The sequence below is a fragment of the Cutaneotrichosporon cavernicola genome (genome assembly GCF_030864355.1).
Source record: "Cutaneotrichosporon cavernicola HIS019 DNA, chromosome: 4".
Taxonomy (NCBI): Eukaryota; Fungi; Basidiomycota; class Tremellomycetes; order Trichosporonales; family Trichosporonaceae; genus Cutaneotrichosporon; species Cutaneotrichosporon cavernicola.
Window position 1 is genome coordinate 2,439,759 of NC_083396.1, and position 22,263 is coordinate 2,462,021.

Below are 22,263 nucleotides of genomic sequence, written 5' to 3' on the forward strand. Positions count from 1 at the left end.
CTGCACCGCGGCATAGTGCATAGTAGGGTGTTGTAATGTGACAAAGTCGATGTCAGCATTGTCTGAACTGTGGTCTCTGAACAATGTAACTTAGTCTCCCTCATCACTCTACACGCTGTGCATGCTCAGTCAATGTGCGGTGCGCGCCTGCGCGTTTAATGGTACACTACACGCCAAAGCCATGGAGTGCCCGGCGGCTACAACAAATAATCCGATCAGAGGTCGTCTCCAATGCTCAGCTGCACCTTCTCGCCAGGCTTGAAAGGCGGCATGCCGATGTATGGGCACGACCCGCAGCGGAACGCGTCACCGAGGTAGCAGCTGTTGCAGCTGCTAGTCTTCTTGGCCTCGGCGCGGAACTCGACGGGCCACACGCCCTCGACGCCAGTGGTCGCACTGCGCACGTGCGCTGGAATGTCGTCATCACCCTCAAGGAAGAACGCCTGCGCTTCCTTGACAGCTGCGGCGGTGCGCTCAGTCTCCTCATTCTCCAGGTCGGCAAGCCCACACGTGCAGCCCTTGCACGCGCGGCGGCGCTTGACCTTCTTCCCGTCGTCGGTGGGGAAGACGCACTCGGGCCGTGCGCGGTCCTCTGGCGTGAGGAGCGAGACACCGCCGTCGGCCATGGGCGCGCTGTCCAATGCCCAGAGCGCGGACTTGGATGCCTTGTCGGTACGTCGCTTGAGTGCGAGTGGGCGGGAGAGCGGAGCGGCCGACGAGGAGGCCTGCGGCGCGCTAAACGCCAGTACTGCGTCCGAGGAGGCAGTCGCGTCGGCGATGAAGCCGCGCTGGGCGAGAGTCGCCTGGAGCGCCTTCCCGACCTCGGCTGGGCCGGAGGGAAGGTGAATGCGCACGCTCGACGCGGCAGGGACGGCGGTGAGGAGTGCAGGCGGAAGCGGAAGCGGAACCACGACGTGCAGGGTCAGCGGGGCTGCGGGAAGGGTGGTAGCTGTTGTCAGTTACAGGCGTTTATCTCAACTAACCATTGTCGAGGATGCGGTCGAGCATCTCGCCGGTCACGTTGGTGCCCGAGCCCTTGAGCTCGGTGAGGATGCGCTGGTAATCATCGGCACGATCGAGCGAGCCAATGACGACGACGGGGCCAGTGGTCATGTTTGATATTGATTGTGTGTGTGTAGCGTGTAGAGAGCTAACTTTTTGAGAAGGGATGTTGAGATGTTGAGATGTTGAGATGGAGAATGAAAATAAGGTGAGAATGCATACGCAAGATTTGGGTGAGTCGCACGTCAGCACTTTGAACTTGCCACTCCAACCTTCCTTACTCATCACGCCACTCTCATATGCCCATCTGGGGTGACCGCCGTTGGCCCTAGGGACCAGGTTGCAGAGGGGGGGACGAGTCAATGATTTGATCCCGCGCCCACGCACCTTCCAGATCCATAACCGGCGGTACAGCGGTTAGCGGTACATCCAGCGGAATTCCCGGGCCGTCCGGGTTAAGGGCAGTGCTTTATCCAGCCTGCTCAAGCCAGCTCTGAGATGCATCTACGCCAACCATTGCTGACATTCGCGTTCAGTCCTATTGGTCTGCGTGGATGAGTAGTACAGGACGTACAGGACGCGTCTTTGGTCGGGCCGCGTCGGGCCCGGTTGCGCCCCGCAGACCCCGATTGTCCTGACCCTTGCTTCCACCATGCTTCCATCAGCCCATGCCCATCAAGCCATCGACGGTCCAGTTCCGGTGCTTCCTGCTGACCATTCCCTCTCTTCCTATTGAACCAAGGCATCGCACAATGCAGATATCGTTCGACGCGCTCTGTCGATTATTGACCCCTGCAAGGGTTGAGAATAAGGCATGAGGACGGGGTATTGGGCACAGGCGGCATGGGCGGCATTGACGGGGTATTACTCGCTCGGACATTTCAAAGCATGGATAGACTTTGGGCATGCATTAGGTCTAGAAGTCGGTGGCAAATGGCAATGGACAGTGTGCCTACCTCGGGATCAAACAGGCCCCCCCCCCCCCAACCCCCCCCCACCCCCCTTGTCAAATCTGCCGAGGAGCAAGGCATCTCGTGGATCTGTGAATATGCGGCTGGCAGATGCAGCTCGCGAGCTATGCAGCGAGAAGCCGCCCCCGGCCCGTTCAAGTACGGGCAAGGCCGGCGCGGCGTCTTCGGCGACTTTGTTGACGAGCTGACGAGTTTAACGGCACAAGAGCCGAGGATGAGATGTACAGATGAGGGACAAGGCTGGAACTCATCCTCAGACCCTGAAGGTTTCGCAATCATCTTTTGATATGACACATGCTCTGCCTGCTTGAATGTGCCAAGCCCTCACATACCTTCGCACGGCTTACCATGGCTTACCATGGCTTACCCATGCAATCCCCACAATGAACAATAGATTGCGAAGGTGCCAAAGTTGCGGACAATGGCGATACATGGGGTATCGATTCATCCCCCTATACCCTACACACATAGAGGCATATAAGAGCTAACTAGTTTGGTACATCCTCATTCATCGCCCATCTCCGTACCTTCGTCAAGCTCACATCCCGTGACCCAAACACCGACCACCTCGTACTCCCGCTGGTTCTACCGTAGCAATCACGCCACCTTGACCCACCTCGTACCAAGCGACCACGCTATAACCCCACTTCCCCACCTCCTTACCTCCCCACCTTACTTTTCGATCACCCACACCATGCAGTCCTCGTTCCCATCCACCCCCATCGGCGTCCCCACGCTTCCCGAGCGCGGCCGCCAGCGTACCGCCACCGGCACTACGCCGCCCAGCGCCCACCCGTGCCCCCAGTTCGCGGATCTCGTGCACTCGCTCTACGCAGCCTACCGCGCCGACTCGGAACGCCGCGCAGTCGCGCGCTCGTCTAGCCCCGGCGGCATTGCTGCGGCCGCCAACGCCAACGCGACCAACTCCCGCTCGCGCTCCTAGGTGGAGGCGCGATAGCGGCGAGGTAGCGGCTACTCCCTTCATACAGTACTGTGCATTCTGGTTGCCTGGATCGCCGCAGCCCAGCGCAGCGCCGCGTCTCAGCACTACAAGTCTAGCCCGCACAGCCGCACCACTTGTTTGGCTCCCGCTCCCATGCCCCACGACCGAGGTCAGGCGACCTCTCGGTTCATTGTGCCTTTACGCCTCGTGGCTCACGCCTCATCCCGATGATATCCGCGCCACGTGCTGTGCCTGGCTCCCGACCTCAACCTCATTATTTGGTTCCTCTGTTGTAGAGTATTGTACGTAACATGAGCAATTGAACAATACGCAATGCATTCACCGTATCCATGAAATGAGTGCTAGCGCACTGATGGCCAGAGCAGATGGTAGGTGTTAGACCAAGTGAGGAGTCGGGCATTGCCGCCGGCGGGCTGCACCGACATGAGATCCCGAGCACTTTGACGGTCACCCACTAGGCTGCAAGCAGATCCAGAGAGTTTATCCAGGCCAGCCAGCTAGTAGCACTGGCACTCAACCATCCAACCAACTGATGACTGCTCGCGCCACTGAACCTTGTTGCTACGGCTCCGGACTCTGCGCCTTCGCCTTCCAGGTGGCTGGCCGGGGACCATCACACCACCGCCTTCACCCACACCGCCACATCCAACTGGCTGACGATGGTCCACACGGAGAAGTACTGATTACGTTCCTACTTGTGTGCAGAGAATAATGATAGCTCGGAGTGCCGGCTACATTCAATGAATTGAATAGTAGCTCGGTAGAGATAGCTGGTGGAAGGCTGATGGGGCCTGCTGGCTCCCGCTCTGCTTGGTCCATTTGGGCTTCCAAATACGACCGTCCCCGTTCTCTAGATGGTGGCGGCGTCTGAACCACAGGTCTGGAGAACAAAGGGATCTGAGGACACTCTCCAGAGCGATTTCGTTGTTAACTCTGCCAACCTCGAGAGTCCCGAGTGCCTCGGAACCGCCCGCCTAACCCGCCCACGCCAACTGCCAAAACTCTTGACGTACTCGGCTGACCATTTTACCATTTCCTGATTTATCGACGGCTCTGCCGACTTGCATTGTCACTTTCCCGATTTGGTTCGGGCGGACTCGACTTGCACTGACAATGAGGGCCGGCCAGACCACACACCAACGACCCCACATCCAACGCTAATCCGATAAGCGTGGCGGGGTATCAAAGTTATGCAAACGTGTCCGTGCGTACTGCACAATGCGTGGGAAAACGACGACCCTCGCGTGTAACACCATGACCAGTGTGACCGGCTGGGAGGGGGGTCATAAGGTTTGAATGCGAGAGAATAAGGTTATCATATACGCTCGGTGCTTGAGTGGCGACATATTTGCCATGCATCTAAGGATCGCAACTTGTTTTTTCAGGTAAAGAGACAAAGATTTTGTGCAACATTGTAGATAAAGGCCGAGCGGTGGCTGCGGGCAGCGAAAGGCACCCGGATAGGATAGATCTGAGAGCTGGGTGGCTGTGTGTACTGGCGGATCCCGAGGAGCATTGGGCGTGTAGGGAGAGGCTGGACCGATTGGGGTTTGATTGAACACTGATGCTTCGATTTGATGCGAATGGATGAGACGCTTACGCCCGGATCGTTGGGTCATGCGGCAGCCGGACAGTGGCAGTCAGTAGCCCACTCGTTGATCACAAACCACGCAGATTGAGGGGATCCACATTCAGAAACCCAAGCACATCCCCTGCAACCCCCTTACGCTCCCCCCCGGCGCCCCAGCATACGGCAGAACCCGCTCATCCTTCTTCCCTCGTTTCCTCGTACACTGTTCCCTTCCACCTCTTCCTCTGCTTGCTGCCTTGTAACCACTCGCAACCACTCCAACCACTCCTACATGCCTACCAGCACCGGTCGCGCCAGTAACGCCCCTGGAACCGACTAGGGCGCGCCACTCCCGGGGAACAGCCGGCGCCATGTTGGTGTGCCAAGTGCCTGATCGCTAGTATGGTCATCCGTCAGACGAACCGACGAGGCCGGTAAGACGAGACCACGGATCCACGCCACGCAGCCACGCCCTTGAAGCCACACAGCTACTACTACAGCTCTACCACACAGCTGCAAAGGCTTGCAAGCCATACTCACGGTCCTCTTCTCCTAGGTCGTATCGTGAGCCCCTGACATTGGCCGGCGGCCCTACGTTCAGGTGGTCCCAGCTGCCTCAGGTCGCGCACACTACATTCCGTACCAAACGTCACTGGTGACAAGAGCTCGGACCACCAAACAAGGATCTAACCTACAACCCTACAGCCCTTGAGTACAACCTCGACAACTGTTTGGTAGCTTCATGGGTTGCTTGATACAACTTGATTCTCTCTGGCCTCTAACCTCTATACTCGTCTGCTCGTCCAATCCAGACCATCCAGACCATCCAGACCATCCAGACCATCCAGTTCATTCAGTAGCCAGAGGTACCCTCCTCCCTTTCGTTTATATTCTGACCAACTATCCAAACCTTCCTTCCTCATCCCAACCCCCTCGCCCTCATTACTAGTCTACACCTCATTCCTCCAATCCTCCTGGATCACCGAGGGAAAACCCCTACTACTTTCTACCTCCTACCTATAGCTACCTAACTCCCTTCCTTCTCCACACTCCACCCTCAATACACGACAAGTTACGAGGTTGTTAGACGCCCTGCAACTACCTCGAGGCAACCGTCCCCCATAGAGGAAAAACAAACATTCTTCCCCACTCTTGATCTCCGTCATCCCCCGGTAACGTCGCAATCAACGTACCCTCTGGCCATCGTCCACTCGCCGTCGACTCATAGCTTGGGAACAACCTCTCAAAGCTATCGTCGATAGCAACACAATCAGTCTCCACCCAGTGTTGTTCACCTTTTTCCACTGTAAGTAGACGGTGATCTCACGCCAAGCCATGCCTCGTGTTTGCGTTTCACCGTGTACCGCATGGTGGCTGGCCGTGACCGGATGCTGATCAACAGCCTCACCCATCTTCGACTCCTTCCACAAGGCCCACTCGGACCAGCCGTTGTCACCAACACAACCCCAACGTGAGTCATCGCGTCGGTGCTTCATGGAATGCTCCTGCACATGTGGCCCAGTGCTCAACTTCAGCGTGCACAGAGGCAAATCTGTGCTTGAAACTTTGAACATTCCTCCGCCTGCCTGGAACACGATCTACCCCTCAACGTTTCGAATTTTTCCAGCCGCAGCTTGGGTCTTGTTCTCAATTCGTTGTAGTGCAACAGTCCGACCTCCAAACCTAAACCCATCTCGCTTAAAAGGTGAGTCCCTCCTCGCTCGCTCGCGCATGCAGGTTCAACACTCGAAGTATGTTAGCTGATGCGTGGCGCTTTTGTTCTCGATGCTTTTTTGTTTGTGGCACCTCATCTTTTCGCCATCCTCACATCACTCTCCACTTCACCTGCCCTGCCCCTGACTTCCAGCTCCCAGACCGTAGTCCATCCACTCCTCCTACCGCTCGGACCAACAAACATCCTCTTCTTGAACATGCCTCATAATCAAGGTGACTACTACCAGCCCTTCCAGGGCAGCTGGAACAATCACGTTCCACCCGACCCTGCCGAGATGGGTAACAGTAACAGCTCTGTTGCTATCCATGGTCAAGGTCATCCCACTGTTCCTCCCGGCTTCCTCGCCTCCAACTTCGACATTCCCTACTACCAGCCAGGTCGGAACGGGCATCCCTACTCGACGATCCAGTCTGCCCCGCCAAGCTTTGCCGCACCTAGCATGTCCCCGCTGGCGCACAGAGCAAGTGTCCCAAACATGCGCTTGGCCCACCATGCTCAACATGGAATGGCAATCGGACACGGGGCACCTCCTCATTTCCATGCCCCAGCGAACCCCGGTTTCTGGCAGGTACCCCCGCACCCTCCGTCCACTCCAGTCGGCATGCCACAGACCGCCCCCACTATCCACTCATCGAATGTGAATCATCCCCCAAGCCCCATCTACAACGGCAGCAGCCCTCGCCAGGAGTCAAACCTCTTCCCGACTTTCGATGGCGTTCTGATGTCTCGCGTCAACTCGTACTCATCCGCAGTCTCGTCACCGAGCGATAAGTCGTACTACACACCAATTTCAGGGTCAGAGGGCTGTGACTACTTTGCCCATGACAGAGAGCTCCGGAGCGTTTCGGCCACCGTGGGCGGTCACTATCCTCGCGTTGATGCTCTTCCAAGCTATGCGTCGTCGGGTCCCATGCCAGCCACCATCAGCCTTTCCCGCATCCAGGGTGAGAGACTCTCCCTCAAGGCCGAGGCGGCTCCGAGCGTCACCGACTCTGAGCCCGCCTCTCCGGCCATGAGCATTCATTCAAGCCCCGCCCCTGTCGTCAAGCCTGAGTACCCCTCGCCGCAATGCCACCAGCAGTCCTCCCCAGTCGCCAGCAACCCACATGGGTCCACCACGCACCCCGAGGATTACCGTGCCGCAGTTGTGAACGACGCTTCGCACCCTTCTCGAGGTGAGTAGGAGCACCAAATATCCAGTAACTGGCTCTAACACCCAGGTGACTCGTCTTCGTTTACCGGGCTGAGGCCTTGCGCGTTAAACGATTCCGAGGAGGACGAGGATAAATACGCCACAGAGGATGACCATGACGACGACGACTTCCACCTCAACCCTCGTAGGAGCAAGGGCACTGGTCGCAAGCAGAAGAAGGGCCTGAACAGTTCTCGAAACAAGAAGAAAAAGAAGAGGAGCGGCTGTTCCCCACGCGGCAGCACCTCGGCGCCCACGTCCTCTCCTGGGGGTTCTTCATCGCGCCGCCAGCCCCATAATCTGGAAAACGTCAGCGGCAGCGTATCGCGAGCGGAGCTCCTCAACAGGTACCCCCGTCTTCCACACGACTTCCCACTTTTCTTCCGCGCTCTTGAACCTGACTTGTCGATCGACGAGAGGGCGGCTCCCAAGATCGGCACAATCCCCAAGACGGTGTCCCCCGAGAAGAAGAGCGAGATCCTGCAGAGATTTTACCACCGTGGCCGCCGCGTGATTCAACAGATGGACGCATTCGCTATCCTTGTCAAGCCACGGACTACCTGTGGCCGGAAGATTGAGGCCTCTTGGCTCGAACTCAGCCTGCCATACGGAAAGGCACTGATTGCTGTGCGCCGCAAGATTGTTGAGCGGACGGAGAACTACAAGTACACGCGTCGCGACACCCTTCGGAAGTGAGTGACCGCGAGTTGGGAGAGAACGAGTGCACGGATCGCTAACTTGACAGGTCCCGCGGACGGTGTTGCGCCGAGAACAATGCTGCGTGTATCGAATTCGGCATGATCCGTTGGGAGGCCGAGAGTGGCAACAACGATCCGGCCATGGACCTAGAGCACTGGGGTACGAGCGTCGGGCCTGACGACGTCAGTTCTCTCCCTGCTCAGCCTTCCGGCGTGGTGCAGCATGTCGCCAGCCAGCTTGGTCAGCTCGATATCCACCCAGTGCAATCGCGTTCTACCATGCGCAGTTCGACACGGCCTCAGCCGGCTCCGATAATCGTCCACCACTCCACGTCATGTAGCCATGCGCGGTCTTATCCTCCCTCCGGAAGTGTGAATATCCCCAACTACCCGTCCAACACGATCCCCCCGACTCCGGTGTCGGCAGTCTCGGCTGATGGAAGCATCCTCGGCGTGTCCACCCCTGTGGGCGAGTTCAACTCGAACCCTGGCCATATCACCCCGAACGTGCGCATGTCCATCGACGCTGGGTCATGCTCGAACAGCTTCGGCGATGTCATGCCGCCCTCGCCGCTCCCGTCTCCGTCAGCCCTCGGCCTCTCAGTTGGTCCCAGCAGCCGCGCTCCGGCCTCCATCCACACGGCCAACCAGATGAACAAGGGCCGCTCCCGCTCGTAGTCGACTGACTCTGAGTGGTCATCTTGGTCAACCGTCGACTACGAGTGAGGATTGCACCCGCGTCCAAACGATCTTCCGATACTATATCCCAGTCGATCCGTCTTCCAAATAAAATCACCACTTCCGTCCGGCCAGGGTTGGACTCCGTGCCATGTGCAGTAGTATGCTTGAACTCTTGGGAACATAGATTATACTACGAGGTGAGAAGGCCATCGCCGCTTCTCCGAAGTTTCCATTTTTGGGCTGTGATTAGTTGTAGAAACCTGGATGAAGTTAACAGCTGGTTTAACGTGCCGCGCTGTGTCACATGAGGACGCGAACTGACATGGTTGCGTTTTCAGTCAGCCGCCATGCAGAACATGCAGCCCGCACGCTCAACGCGGCCTGCAGATGCACAAACGCGAGCAGACGAGAGCAAGAAACTGCGACGCAATATAGTAGGCACGCCACAGGCGTGCATCCTGGGAATGAACCTAAGATTGGGGCCCCACTTGTGCGTCACCTTGCCTTGCTAGGTTTCCGTGCTCGTCGATCACTCGTCCGCAGTCAGCGATCACCCAGCGGTCCTCTGGTCCCAATGCACAATTTCTCAACTTTCTCTCCTTCCTTTCGTTAGCAACTTCCTTCTTTCCTTCTTCTCCTTACTCTCCTCTCTCCTCCCTCCCTCCTTCATCCCTCCCTCTGAAAATGCCAACCGAACTCCTAGCCTTCCCACCAGCCTACACCGTAGTTGGCGCCTACCGACTCTGGCACGACCCGAGCATTCGCGCCCCCGTCGTCGCGAAACTCAAGCATGCCACCGCCCGCGGGTTAGCCGTTGGCGCAGCGTACGCCGTCTTCGGGTGGGGCGTGATGAACTGGGTCGTCAAGAGGTTCATGGTACGCGGGAGGGTGGGCGAACGCGTGACTGTCGGCGCGGGAAGCCTTGCGCTCACTGTGGATCTGGTGTTGTGTGAGTTCTAGTTCAAGAGGTGGGAAGTGCGGCAGAGGGCTGTATCTTACTCGGTGGCGGGGGGTAGAGCGATACTGCCAGCCCGCGATAGCACTTCGGAGGCCACTTCCCCTTCCGTGTATCCCCTCTCCAACCTCTCCTCTCTCTGCTCCACCCTCCTCCTCCCCTCCACCAACCTCCTTCGTCTTACCCCCCGCTCACACCAGACACCCACATCATGTGGCTGCTTCCCCAGCTCTCACGCCTGCTCAAGTTCTTCATCAGGAAGAACCTCCGCATCGCCCGTGGCCGCGCATACAACCTCACGCTCACGTCGCGCCGCAAGCCAGCCGAGTTTTGGAGCACGAGCTACTACGAGGAGTGGGCGCAGCCGCCGCAGCCAACGCGGGAGGAGGCGAGTGCATGGGATTCGCGCAAGCACCGCGTCAAGTGGGTCAGCTGGATGCTCTGGTGGCCTAGCCAGATGGTTATCAAGCAGTGTGAGTGTTGTGTCTAACGAGAGGTGATGACCTTGAAGTCGAGGTGGCTAACCCCAGTCATCCTCTTCCCCCTCTCGCCAACGCTGCCACTCCTAGTGCCGCTTGCTATCGCGGGCATGCGTGCCCTCGGCACAGCTGAATATCTCCACCAGCCATACTTTCAGGGCAAGCACATGACATCAGACCAGATCTGGCGCTGGATCGAGGAGCGCAAGTGGGCCTATCGCTGTACGTGAGATTTGCGTGTGCAGCTAACGGAAGCGTTCGGATTCTGCGCGTCGCTCATGGAGGGTATCCCGATTCTCGGACTTGCGTTCAGCGTCTCAAACCGCATCGGTGCGGCCATGTGGTGAGTGAGCGGGTTGTGGTCGGATCTGGACGGTCGTGAGGCCGATATGGGGCTGAGTCTCGGCTTCAATAAACAGTCCTTGACAACTGCCCTAATTAGTTACCGCTGGTATTTCGATGGTCGCGTGCTCCTATCTCCAGCTCGGAGGTATACTCAGCTGAGCAGATCTGGGCCGAGAGACCTGACTGGATGGTTGCAGAGGTCTGGGCCTGATAAGATTCGAAATGTTCGAATACGTCGCGATAACGACTCGGGCCGTCGGCGCTGTTCGGAGAAGAGTATTGGAGGAGGCTATGGGGTGCATATGATCTCGGTCACCAAGCGTGCGGCTAACCTCAGGGCACACGACCTCGAGAAGCGCCAGCACCTTTTCGCGCACCACATCCTGCAGCCCCTTCCTCCCTCGCAAGTGGGCATCTTCGGCTCAGGAAACGGTCTCGAGATCACTCCAGAGGTCGTGGAAGCCGAGAAGCGTATCGAGGCAAAGTGGTCCTCCAGGCCCGCCTACATCCACCCCGAGGCGGAGGATGATGGTAAGGACACTCCCACATTCAGTGCAGGCCCGCCTCCCCTCCCTCCCCGACGTGACGCGCCACCAGCGTACTCTGAGACAGAGGCCTCGTCTTCCGCCCGGCCGCAACCTCCTACTCTTCCCCCGCGTCTGCCTCCACGACCCAAGGCATAAGCTGAGGTTTGAGGGGTTATCCACAGACCCAGACACAGACACAGACACAGCTAGACTATGAACCCATGTGGCACGTCGCGTACGTCGGCTCAGGCCGCTCCACAGTGCCGTCCCGCCTGGACATGGATCCATACCGTGGATGGCAAGGTTTACGTAATCCTTTAGCGAGGTAGAAAGTCTATTGATACTTGCTGTGGGATATTTTGGGAACCCCGCAGTACATTCCACGGTTCTTCCGCACGTCATCGTGTCGTGCCTCGATACGTGAGCCCGCAAGGCCCCCAACTGAAGGCATTGACGTCTACCCCACCGACTCGCGCAAACTGAGACTGCGTGAAATGACCGATCGACTGCAAGAGTGCGCGGAAAAGGTGCCCCGGCTCGTCTTCGCGGACCGCGATTGGGCTATGCGTTGAATGTGGGGCCTGGCCTAGTCCCGCATTCCAACCTTGGTTGCCGACGCGGTTATCGGCGGACATGAGGCCTAAGTGTGAATGGGTGTGGCATGGGCGAGCAACTGAGACACTCCTCGTGTCTCGACTGTATCCCGCAGACGACGAGACATATAAAGCGGCGGCCCGACTCCTTATGTTATCGCTTACACTCACGATATCGACTCGGCCATGAAACAAGTCCAAATCGCCCCGACCGAGGAGAAGGGTCACGTCGCGCACCACGACATGCACAGCGTGCGCTCGGCCTCGGCAAGCGAAAAGGGCAGCCTAGTTTCCCATGGTGCCGAGGGTGCCGCGTTCTCCAAGGAGCGTGCCCGCGCTGAACGCCGCCTCCTCCTCAAGCTCGATCTGGGCATCATGCCCTTTGCAGTGTTGCTCTACCTCGCCGCATACCTTGACCGCGGCAACTTGTGAGCTTCAACTTCCTTCTCCCCTTCTGACGTCCAGGGCGAATGCGCGCCTTGCCGGCCTCGAGAAATCCGTCCTCAATAACAAGGACACAAACTACTCGATCGCCCTCGCCTGTTTCTTCGTAACTTATATCACCCTCTCGATCCCCGGAACGTTGATGGCTAAAGCCGTCCTTCCTTCGCGCTCAATTGCAGCCGGCGCATTGATCTGGTCGATCGCAGCCACATGCCAAGCAGCCGTGACCAACCGCGCTGGCCTATTCGTATGCCGCCTCTTCATCGGTGTCGGCGAGGCATTCTTCGGCCAAGCAATGGCACTCCACCTCTCGTTCTGGTACACGAAGCGAGACTTGGCCAAGCGCGTTGGTTTCTTCATTTCGGCCGGCGCGGTTGCTGGAGCTTTTGGAGGGCTTATCGCTTTTGGAGTGACCAGTATCGAGAATGCCAAAATCGATAATTGGCGTATCCTCTTCCTTATCGAAGGTATTCCTTCTCTCCTCCTCGCTATCGCCGTCGCACTGTTCATGCCCACCCGGCCCGAAGTTTCAAAGTATCTGAATGAAGACGAACGCACACTCTGCCTTACCCGCCTCAACGCCCAACGTTCCGAACCAACCGGTATCGATTGGAAGGGCGTAGTCTACGCCCTAACCGACTGGAAGGTATACGTTATCGCAGTCATGTACTCGTGCATGAACCTGACCCTTGGGTCAGTGGGCGGCTTCCTTCCAACCATCATCCAAGATGGATTCGGATACTCTGCCGCCCGCGCTCAACTCATGACGGTTCCACCTTACGCCGTCGCGTTGGTGTTCATGCTCCTCCTCACCACCTTCTCCGACTGGAAACAAGCGCGCGGTATTCCCGCAGCCTGCGTCTTCGCCCTCGGCATTATCGGTTGGGCAGTGCTCATGTCCGTCCCGCCCAAGCACGCAACAGCCGCCCAGTTCTCAGCCCGATACTTTGCTTGTATCCTCATCGTAACGGCGGGATACACCAACATCCCGATAATTATCGCTTGGACGGCGGGTAACTCGCCCAATGAGAGCCAGAGGGCCGCGAGTCTCGGCATGCTCAACTCGGTCGGACAGTGTCTCTCGGTCGCGGCGGCGTTCCTCTTTCCCAAGACTGAGGGACCGGCATACAAAAAGGGAAGCAGCGTTAACCTCGCGTTCCAGTGCCTCGGACTCGCTATCGCCGTGGCCATGACCACCTGGTTCCGCATCGAGAACCGCCGGCGCGACAGGGTGGAGAGACCTGAGGAGCGTGTGGAGGTGGTGGAGGAGGACAAGTTCGGCCGGGCTGCGGGGTTCCGGTACACTACGTAGTTTAATCGTCACCGTACAAGGAGCAGTTTAGCAGATACGCAGTGATGTGAATACAGTACTTTCCTGTTAGCCAACGCCCAGATCTCTCGTCAGGACGATTCTAGAACTGGAACAATGAGGACTTTGCGAGGCTGGGTAGGGGCGCAACGCCACCGCCGCTGTTCGGCTTGGAACCTGATCTGCGGATCGACAGTGAGGTTGGGGGTATTTTGAGCTGGCATGTTGATCTGATCCAGCTACAGCTGCTCTGAGATATGGCTGCGGAACCGGAGCATGGTGAGAGTTTGAGTGGCGCAGGTGCAAGAGGCGAGTAAGTTTTCCAAGGGGCGTGGGAGAGGGATGGGGAAGGTTCAACGCGGTGCGAGTGAGCGGGTCTGGGCACGTTGTGTATTGAAAGGGTGAGGGACTGATGTAAAAGAAAACACACACCCCGCAAGCTTTCTCCTGGTCTTGTATCTTGTGTCTCCTCGTACCACATAGGTACGAGTTGATAACCCCTTGAACAGTGGAGGCCCCAGGACCAAGGCCCGAGGTCGCCACATGACTCTGGGGTGCATGGGGTATACTCGTCATATTGTCATCAAGTGAGGAACAGTAGTACAGGAAACAACTAAACCGGCGGCCCTTTTGGGTGTTTGTCCCGGCCGCTTGCACTCATCCGTGGCAGAACCTGGTGTTTAGATCTTTATGGAGGGTGGTGGTGGTATGTTTCACATCAACTATCAAGATCTTCATATCGGCCTGGTACCTCGCTTACTCACGCCGCGTGTACCAGGGGCCCCCCATTGCGGCCACCTAATCGCCTCATCGCCAGAACCCTTAATACTCTTCCAGGACAGTGCTCTTATACGCTTATACGTGTCCATCGATTGGCGCTCAATCGCTCATAATTACGCAGCCTGTGAAACATGCATGCTTGTAATCTCGGGACCGCGAGACGTGCGGGGTGATGGCGGGTGGAGTGTGGTAAGCGATGGATACTGACAAGTTCGGTAACACTCAAAGCGGGGTGCACGTTCACGTGACGCACGCATCGGCAAGCTCGGCGGACCGGCTGACATGATCGGCGAACCTCCCGATTCCACTCTCTTCAAATTGCATCTTCTTTTCTTCTTAGCGCTCGCTACGCTCCTCGATCACATTGATGGTTGGCCCAACTGGCAACGTAACGGCAACTTGCAATCGCTTTCTCCATCCGGCAGCTCCGGCCTGGATATAGGTGCGCTCTACGAGACTGACTGGGCATTGAAGCGGCAAGTTCGCACGCTCTCGTCCGTAATTCCAACAGTGGGATTGGTCACTGATACCAAAGGCGGGGTCGTGAGCGCCGGTCTTATCCGAGATTCCGTATCTACACACGCGCACACTCCTAATCTTGGTCTCTGTACCTTCCCCGCATTCTACGAGACACACGTGGAGCACTGTGGACCAGTCATACTTATACCCAGCGTGGCCCAATGACACAAAGTCTATTGCCCCTCGAGATGACCGCCGACACTCCCCAGCCCATCTCTATCATTGTTCTCGGTGGCGGACAGCGAGGGGTCATCTACTCCAAATACTGCACGCAGGGTGGGCGCGCCACGATCGCTGCCGTCGCGGACCCACGCGATGGACGTCGCAAGTTGTTCGCCCGCCAATTCCAGTGCGCCTCCGCTTTATACTCACTCTGACTCTAGTGTGCCGCAGGACAAGCTGTTCTCGGACTGGCGCGAGGTTGCCAAGCTACCCAAGTTTGCTGACGCCGTCGTCGTCTCGGTGCTCGACCAGCTGCACGCCGAGGTCGTCCACGTCTTCGCTAAGCTCGGGTACCACATCCTCTGCGAGAAGCCGATGGCGACCGAGATTGCTGACTGCGTCGCAATGGTGCGCGACATCACGCCGAGCACCATCTTCGGAGTCGGACATGTGCTCCGATACTCCCCGTACAACGTCGCTGTCAAGAAGGTCATTGACTCGGGCATCCTCGGCGAGATTGTCAACATCCAACACCAGGAGCCCGTGGGCAACGTGCACTTTTCGCACTCGTTTGTGCGCGGTAACTGGAATACCGAGGAGACGACGACGTTTGCACTCATGTCAAAGTGCTGCCACGACCTCGACATCCTCTCCTTTTACCTCTCCGGTGCGAAACCTGTGCGCGTGTCGTCCTTTGGCAACTTGTTCAACTTCAAGCCATCCAAGAAGCCGACCAAGGCTGGAGATGCAACGCGCTGCCTCGAATGTCCCGCCGAACCCGAGTGCGTGTGGAGTGCCAAGCGGATCTACTATGACCCCGTGGAGAAGCAGGGCAAGAAGGGGTGGGCGTCGGTTTTTGTCGACGACGTGACGCCCGAGAACGTCAAGGCCGCACTCAAAGACGGGCCGTACGGACGGTGCGTGTTCGAGGCAGGCAACGACGTCGTCGATCACCAGGTCGTCAACATCGAGTACGAGGGTGGCACGACCGCCAACATGACAATGAGCGCGTTCACCGAGTCCGAGTGCAACCGCCAGACGTATATCCAGGGAACGCTGGGCGAGCTCGTCGGCGACATGCGCACGTTTACAGTGTTCGACTTCCGGACGCGCCAGCGCACATCTCACAGCCCGAAGCAGACGGAAGAGGGCGGCCATGGTGGCGGCGATGCTGGCCTGTCCATGGCCTTTGTTGACGCTGTCGTGCAACGCAAGCAGGAATGCCTGGGCATCACACCCGATGATGTCCTCAACTCGCACCTGATCGTCTTCGCTGCCGAGAAGGCGCGGCATACCAACACAGTCGTCGACTTTGACACCTTCAAGACACAAGCGCTGGATGGCACTGCAACGTACAAGTAACGAGGGTTGCGTCGTTGTTACATTCGATTTATTCAATGGCAGTTGTAGTAAGCAATAGGGGCATGTATCAGTACGACGAGTGCCACATTGCGGCGACATTGAATGAGCTCCGGTTGAAGTCCTTTGAATTTCCTTGAATTTGACTGTCTCAATGTCTCGCAATACAATGCAAACCACGAGGAGGGTCTTAGGTCTGAGGCCTGTGCCATGGGGCCACGCTGTCAAGGCCAGCAAGCGGTATGTCATGGTGGTGGGGCCGACTAGGCTCACGTGAGCCCACCCATGGGCCACCCAAACTCACCCAACCGGGTATGCTCAAAGCGGCGATTTTCCCGAGACCTAGCCACTCTCCACTCCACATCTCCCTACCTCCATCCCACTCCCCACTTCTGCTGCATATCATAATCACGCGACATTGTAATCTACTCATTCCAGCGTTATCTGCACAGAGATCAACTCGTGTACTCGATAACGCCCTCTCTGCGCCTGGTTGGTGATATCGAAACCCGAATCCTAAAACCACTCCACTCTGCGAGGGTGCCCGTGCCCTTCCCCCACAACCACCATTCCCCAGATATCGCCGTCCTTGCCGACAGACTCAAGGTTAAAATGACGGACCACAGGCCCCACGGCCCACCCGGAAGCGGCGCGACGAACGGCATGCCTGCCCGGACCTACTATGATTCGGGCAATGGCAACGGCAACGCTCGAGGCGACGGTGAGCCGCCCCGCAAAAAGATCAAGGACGAGCTCCCGAGCGTGCTCGTGCGCGAGAAGAAACAGAAGGCGTGCGCCAACTGCCGTCGTGCCAAGTTGAAGTGTATCGTAAACGACGACTTTACCGAGTGTGTCCGCTGCCTCTCGCGCAAGGAGCGCTGCGTCTTCTATCCGCGCGGCCACGACGAGGATTACCAGCAAACCATCGCCAACGACATCAGCGCCATTGCTGTGCAGACGCAGCACCTCACGCGAGCCATGTATCACATAATGCACCACATGATGGCGCAGAACGCCATGCCGGCCCTCGACCCGCCGCTGCCCATGTACGAGGCGCCTGAGCGCGAGACCTCGCTCCAGGGATGGAGCGCCGAGCGTAACCGCGAGCTCGGCAAGAAGCGCAAGAGCTCGTCCCCCCGGGACGATTCGTTCTCGCAGTTCGCCGGAGCTGGGCCCAACTTCATGCGCCCGGCTGACATGCACGTCGGCATGGGGATGACCGAGTCGAACCACCAGCAGAGCGGTGCCATCCAGAACGGGCCTCTTCCCCAAGGTCCCGCGGCCCTCCAGCAGAACGGAGCCATGTCTGTGCTCGGCGGCCTCGTGTCGTTCGACAACCAACGCACGCCCAACGATCCGTCGATTTCGCCCATCGACACGGCCAGTTTTGGGCCCACATCGCAGGGAAGTGTGCCTCCTCAAGTTTTAGGCACGTCTTCGCTGGCCGGCGGCGCGTTCGGCCTCCTCAGCGCACCCCGCCCTAGCGTGTCCCCTGAGGCCTCGATGGCCAGTCTTCCCGTGGACCACGACCAGTTCGGCGCGTCCGATCCGAGGCCCAACATTGTGAAGCGCGGCGTCATCAGCAACGATGATGCGACCATCCTCGTGGACTTGTGAGCTTGTTGTCTTTGTTGTTGCTAAACCCAGCTTCCACTCCAAGCTCGTGCGCTGGCTTTTCGGATATCGCCTCGAGTTTGACAAGTTCCCTTACATTCCCAATGGACCTTGCGTCATGACGCCATTCATCCTGAGTGTGTTGTGCTTCATCAGCTCGGAGCGTATTCCCGCTATGCACGGGCTGCAGCACACCCTCGGCAACGAAGTGAACCAGCTGCTCCTGAACTCGCCTGCCGACAGCTTCCTCAGCACACTCGACAGCCCGTTCTCGAGCAACGCCGCCCACCTCAACGCCATCGGCGTCGGTTCGGGTAGCAGGGACGATGGCGACGGCGAGGACGAACTCGATCCCGAGCTTGGTATTGGCCCCGAGGAGATTGTCGGTGCATGTATGCTCGCGATGTTCACGGTCGATCGGGACATTGCGAGCGCGATCGCCGCGAGCGCGTTCAGCTGGGCGCGCGGCTGGATTAAGTGGAACAGTCTCACCATCCCGCTTCCCCCAACCTTAGGCGAGGTGTGCGGCCTCCTTCCCATCAAGCGCGACGCGACGCAGGAGGACATGGCGCGCATCTGGTTGCTGTGCTATATCGTCGACGGCACTGAGGCCTTGCAGCGCGACAGCGCGATCCTGATCCGCCGCGACCCCAGCCCCTACTGCCACCTGCTACTTCCTGACACGGTGCTGCACGGAAAGCAGCGTCGGCCCAACGACGTACTCCTCGCGTTCCACGCGCGCCTCATCTCCCTCCTGCGCGAATGGTACTGCAGGCGCGCAAATGTCGACGCGACCGTCGACGGCATGGTCAAGCTCGCGAACAGCACCAATGCCAACCTTGACTGGTGGCGCACCGAGCTCGACTCGTACAAGCTCGACGGGATGTGGATGCGCCACATCAACCTGTTCTGGGAGTTTGCGCGCATGCTTGTGAATCGCACCACAGCCAAGAGCATCGGCAACAAGCCTGAGGCGATTCCGTCATGGACGATCGGCACGCAGGCTGCTGTCGGGTTCCTCGAGAAGTGCTCGCAGTGGCCGCAGCCCGACGAGCTGTCGTTCATCCCGCCCGCGTACCTGAACGTAAGTCGACCGAGGGAAGAAGGCTGACGGCAGATGATGTCTCTCGCCGGCACGGTCGTTTTTGAGTCGATCAAGGAGCAACAGCGCCAAGGAGACATGAGTGCGGTCCGGCCAGCGGAGGTCATGCCGCTCCTCAACACGGTCGCGGACATGCTCGAGAAGGGCGGTGTGCCGGACACCCACCCTGCGCGCCACCACGCGCGGCAGCTGCGCGAGTGCGCTGCGACGCGTAGCTCGCAGTGAGCTCTGCTGCTCATGTGGATGAATCTCTCCATATTCTCCGCTAATCTGCTTGCCGAGTTGTATTCCTGGCCTAGAGCCCGGTTGTCTATACTCTCCGTTCATACTCATATTCTTCTAGTACATGTATCTGATATAGCGCTCTGTCGGTGCTGGCGTGCAGGGCTGGTTGAGGGCAAAGATGTGAACATCGCGATGGTGTTGATCTAGAAACAGATCTCTCACAGCGTTGTCGAGATCCAGAAATGAACGACGGAGCGTGCGGTGGATTCAGTTTGGGGGGGCCACGATCTATAGGGTGATCAGACATTTTGCTCAACAGGGGCTGGCCATGTTCATTCCCCAATCTGAACATCGCTGCGATACCAAGCCCCAACGACGACCCCACGATCCATTCCCGTCGCCGCACGTCCTGCCCGCCCGCGCCCAATGCGACCAATGCATACTATGTACAGTGTCCAGCGCTTTGGCCCCCGCTCTGGCCGCGTCCGCAGAACGTTCCCTACGCCTTGACCTCGTCCTTGACCTCGTCCTTGACCTCAGCCTCGACCTCAGCCTCGTCTTTGATAGTGACCTTGTCGATGGCCGTGCGCGCCTCCTCGAGCAGTCTCTCTGCCTCGAGTTCCTCGAGCACCTTCTTAGTTCCGTCGACGATAATCTCGTGCTCGACCGCATGTATCCTGTTCTCGACGTCCTGGAGTGTGTCGCCGTCCTTGATCTCAATCTCGCGAACAATCAGCGGCTCACCGCGGTCAACCTCGCGAATAACGCGGTGGACCATAACCCCTGTCCCCTTTACCTCGCCCTTCTGCCACGCCTCAAACGCGCGCGGAATTGCAGCCGCCCCATCAAAAGCTCCAGGCAGCGCGGGGTGAAGGTTGATGCAGGGAATAGGAAAGTGTTGCGTCGCCGGCGCAAGAGGGAGCTCCTTGTCTGGGATAATGTCGGCCGCAGCCACGTGCTTGGGGACAACATCACCAGTTGGAGGGGGGAGGGCTGGGGCGGCTGGAGGAGCTTTATGGCCCTCGAGAATGTCGAGGAAACTGTCCGAGAGAATGTGCATGAAGCCGGCCAGGACGACGACGTCGGGGCGAGACTCGAGAACTCGACGTGCGACTTCGGCATCGTAGTTCTCGCGCGTGGCGCCGGGGTTGCGGTTCAGGAATGTCTTTAGTGCGCACACACTGGTCGGGACTGCGGGGTGTGCGTTGGCCGCGCGGGTGAGGCCGTACGCGTTCGAACGCGAGGAGAGCACGTACGTCACCTGGGCATTTGGGAGGCGGTCCGTGAGCGACGCGTCGAGAATCGCCTGGAGGTTGGAGCCTGAATTAACGGTATAAGAGAAGGAGACGTACCAGAGCCAGAGATGAGGACGGTGATGCGTCTGATGCGCGTCGATGGGTCGATTGTCTCTTGTAGCGTCGGCATGATGAATGGTTTGTTGGTTTGTTGGTTTGTTGGTGGCTGTTCAACTTTCCTTTGAATCTAGTAGTGAGATTTAGGAATGACGTGTGAATATATTCCATCACCCACCCCCGCTTAGGAAGTGAGGATTACTTCTCCACATGTTACATGACCATTGACACTCAACTCTCAACGCTCAACTCTCAACGTTCATCTACACTGTATCTGTCCTACTGTACAACGTTTGATCTGGCCATCGACACGGCCGCTACCTTTCGACGAGCAAATCCGTATCCACTCCCCTCTTCCTACCGAAACCCCACCGCCCATCCCGACCATGGGCCGCTCCAAGCCGCGCACAAACAAGCGGCCGCCACCAAAGCCGAACCGCCGTGCTCCACCTCCCGCCCCAGTTGCTCCGGCCTTTGATCCCGCGGCGGGTCTCTTCCCCCCGCCATCGACGCTGGACCCGTCCGACCCCGGATTCCCATCAGCCTTCCAGAGTTGGTCGACGAGCGCGTTAAACCAGCTCAACCAACTACGCCAACTGCCCGCCCTCTCCCCATCTCAACTGAGCGCGATCGCAGGTGCTGCTGCGGGAGTCAGCGATGCGGGGTTTCAAGGCCAAGGACCATGTATCGACCTCCCGCAGAGTCTGGCAGCCCTCTTTGAAGCCAAACTCACCCTCGACCGCGAAAAGGCAAAACTCATGCGCATGCAAAAGGAGCTGCGCGGGTTTCGGGACGGTATGGCTGGCCCTGTACCAACCCAGCCTCCCCCACCTCTCCCAACGGTAAAGGGCAAGGAGGTGGCGGTGGACGACGAGCTCGCAGAGTGCACGTGTGGGCGGAATGGGTAAGATTGTCAAGTGAGGTGAAGATGTTCTGACCCAAGCCACACACACGAGTATCCCGGTTCGGCGCATTCCGGATCGGACGACTACTATTACTACGACACGGAGGACGAGTGCTGCGACTGCTGTTCCCATGACCACAGCTATGTCGAGTGTGATCACGAGCCTGGCGAATGCGATTGCGAAGAGTACGAGGATGAACACGTCCACCACGGCCACTCCCACTCCCACTCTCATTCCCATTCTCATTCCCATTCTCACTCTCACTCTCACTCTCACTCCCACTCTCAAGCCGATCCCCACGGCCATGGAGAGGAATACTACGAACCCGAGCGCGGATTCGAGGCGCTCGTCCTCGGCCCCGATGGACGTCCAGCAAACCTCACCCCCGAACAAGCGATGGCGCTGTTTGAACGCCAGCCGTACCTTCACTCTCCTGAAGCGAGGGCAATTCTCGCAAGGGGACACGCTCAGGCTGCCGAAGTCGCTGCGGCAAAGCAGAAGTTGGTGGAGAGGGTAGAGGAGAGAGAGGAAAGGCCAGACCAGCCGCGCCGACGCCTTGCCGACGATCCCGAGAGGATGGACGAGGCAGTACGAGAGCTGTTCAATTGGATCAAGGCTGTCGTGTGGACGATTGAGCAGGCTGCCATTGTCGCTGGGCGTCGTGCACCACTCCGCCCACAGCGCCGTGATGTCCCAGAGTAGTATCAAGTCTTAAACATTAGCTATACCTCATTGTACCACCACCATCGTGACAAACCATGCATCCTCATTCAGCGAGCT

The 22,263-nt window shown here is 58.2% G+C and overlaps 9 protein-coding genes across 9 annotated transcripts; 7 read left to right on the top strand and 2 right to left on the bottom strand.

Annotated features, from left to right (window-relative positions):
* Positions 1–215: 215 nt before the first annotated feature.
* DRE2 (uncharacterized protein) lies at positions 216–1,113 on the bottom strand (the record flags this gene model as incomplete). The annotated part of the gene is made up of 2 exons (XM_060600828.1): positions 216–949; positions 984–1,113. 2 exons carry the CDS (start codon positions 1,111–1,113, stop codon positions 216–218), a joined length of 864 nt encoding a protein of 287 aa, XP_060457383.1.
* A 1,554-nt stretch (positions 1,114–2,667) lies between these two features.
* On the top strand, positions 2,668–2,916 carry CcaverHIS019_0409390 (uncharacterized protein; the record flags this gene model as incomplete). Its single annotated transcript, XM_060600829.1, has 1 exon — positions 2,668–2,916. One exon carries the CDS (start codon positions 2,668–2,670, stop codon positions 2,914–2,916), a length of 249 nt encoding a protein of 82 aa, XP_060457384.1.
* Positions 2,917–6,438: 3,522 nt separating this feature from the next.
* CcaverHIS019_0409400 (uncharacterized protein) lies at positions 6,439–8,810 on the top strand (the record flags this gene model as incomplete). Its single annotated transcript, XM_060600830.1, has 3 exons — positions 6,439–7,417; positions 7,463–8,126; positions 8,180–8,810. 3 exons carry the CDS (start codon positions 6,439–6,441, stop codon positions 8,808–8,810), a joined length of 2,274 nt encoding a protein of 757 aa, XP_060457385.1.
* Positions 8,811–9,497: 687 nt separating this feature from the next.
* On the top strand, positions 9,498–11,275 carry CcaverHIS019_0409410 (uncharacterized protein; the record flags this gene model as incomplete). Its single annotated transcript, XM_060600831.1, has 5 exons — positions 9,498–9,762; positions 9,969–10,241; positions 10,299–10,469; positions 10,503–10,590; positions 10,930–11,275. 5 exons carry the CDS (start codon positions 9,498–9,500, stop codon positions 11,273–11,275), a joined length of 1,143 nt encoding a protein of 380 aa, XP_060457386.1.
* A 623-nt stretch (positions 11,276–11,898) lies between these two features.
* Positions 11,899–13,468, top strand: CcaverHIS019_0409420 (uncharacterized protein; the record flags this gene model as incomplete). Its single annotated transcript, XM_060600832.1, has 2 exons — positions 11,899–12,140; positions 12,178–13,468. 2 exons carry the CDS (start codon positions 11,899–11,901, stop codon positions 13,466–13,468), a joined length of 1,533 nt encoding a protein of 510 aa, XP_060457387.1.
* A 1,484-nt stretch (positions 13,469–14,952) lies between these two features.
* On the top strand, positions 14,953–16,288 carry CcaverHIS019_0409430 (uncharacterized protein; the record flags this gene model as incomplete). Its single annotated transcript, XM_060600834.1, has 2 exons — positions 14,953–15,113; positions 15,148–16,288. 2 exons carry the CDS (start codon positions 14,953–14,955, stop codon positions 16,286–16,288), a joined length of 1,302 nt encoding a protein of 433 aa, XP_060457388.1.
* A 609-nt stretch (positions 16,289–16,897) lies between these two features.
* Positions 16,898–19,226, top strand: CcaverHIS019_0409440 (uncharacterized protein; the record flags this gene model as incomplete). Its single annotated transcript, XM_060600835.1, has 3 exons — positions 16,898–17,898; positions 17,933–18,983; positions 19,017–19,226. 3 exons carry the CDS (start codon positions 16,898–16,900, stop codon positions 19,224–19,226), a joined length of 2,262 nt encoding a protein of 753 aa, XP_060457389.1.
* A 499-nt stretch (positions 19,227–19,725) lies between these two features.
* Positions 19,726–20,651, bottom strand: ade5 (uncharacterized protein; the record flags this gene model as incomplete). The annotated part of the gene is made up of 2 exons (XM_060600836.1): positions 19,726–20,546; positions 20,579–20,651. 2 exons carry the CDS (start codon positions 20,649–20,651, stop codon positions 19,726–19,728), a joined length of 894 nt encoding a protein of 297 aa, XP_060457390.1.
* Positions 20,652–20,964: 313 nt separating this feature from the next.
* Positions 20,965–22,185, top strand: CcaverHIS019_0409460 (uncharacterized protein; the record flags this gene model as incomplete). The annotated part of the gene is made up of 3 exons (XM_060600837.1): positions 20,965–21,482; positions 21,522–21,634; positions 21,773–22,185. The coding sequence occupies 3 exons, from the start codon at positions 20,965–20,967 to the stop codon at positions 22,183–22,185; spliced, it is 1,044 nt and encodes a 347-aa protein (XP_060457391.1).
* Positions 22,186–22,263: the final 78 nt, after the last annotated feature.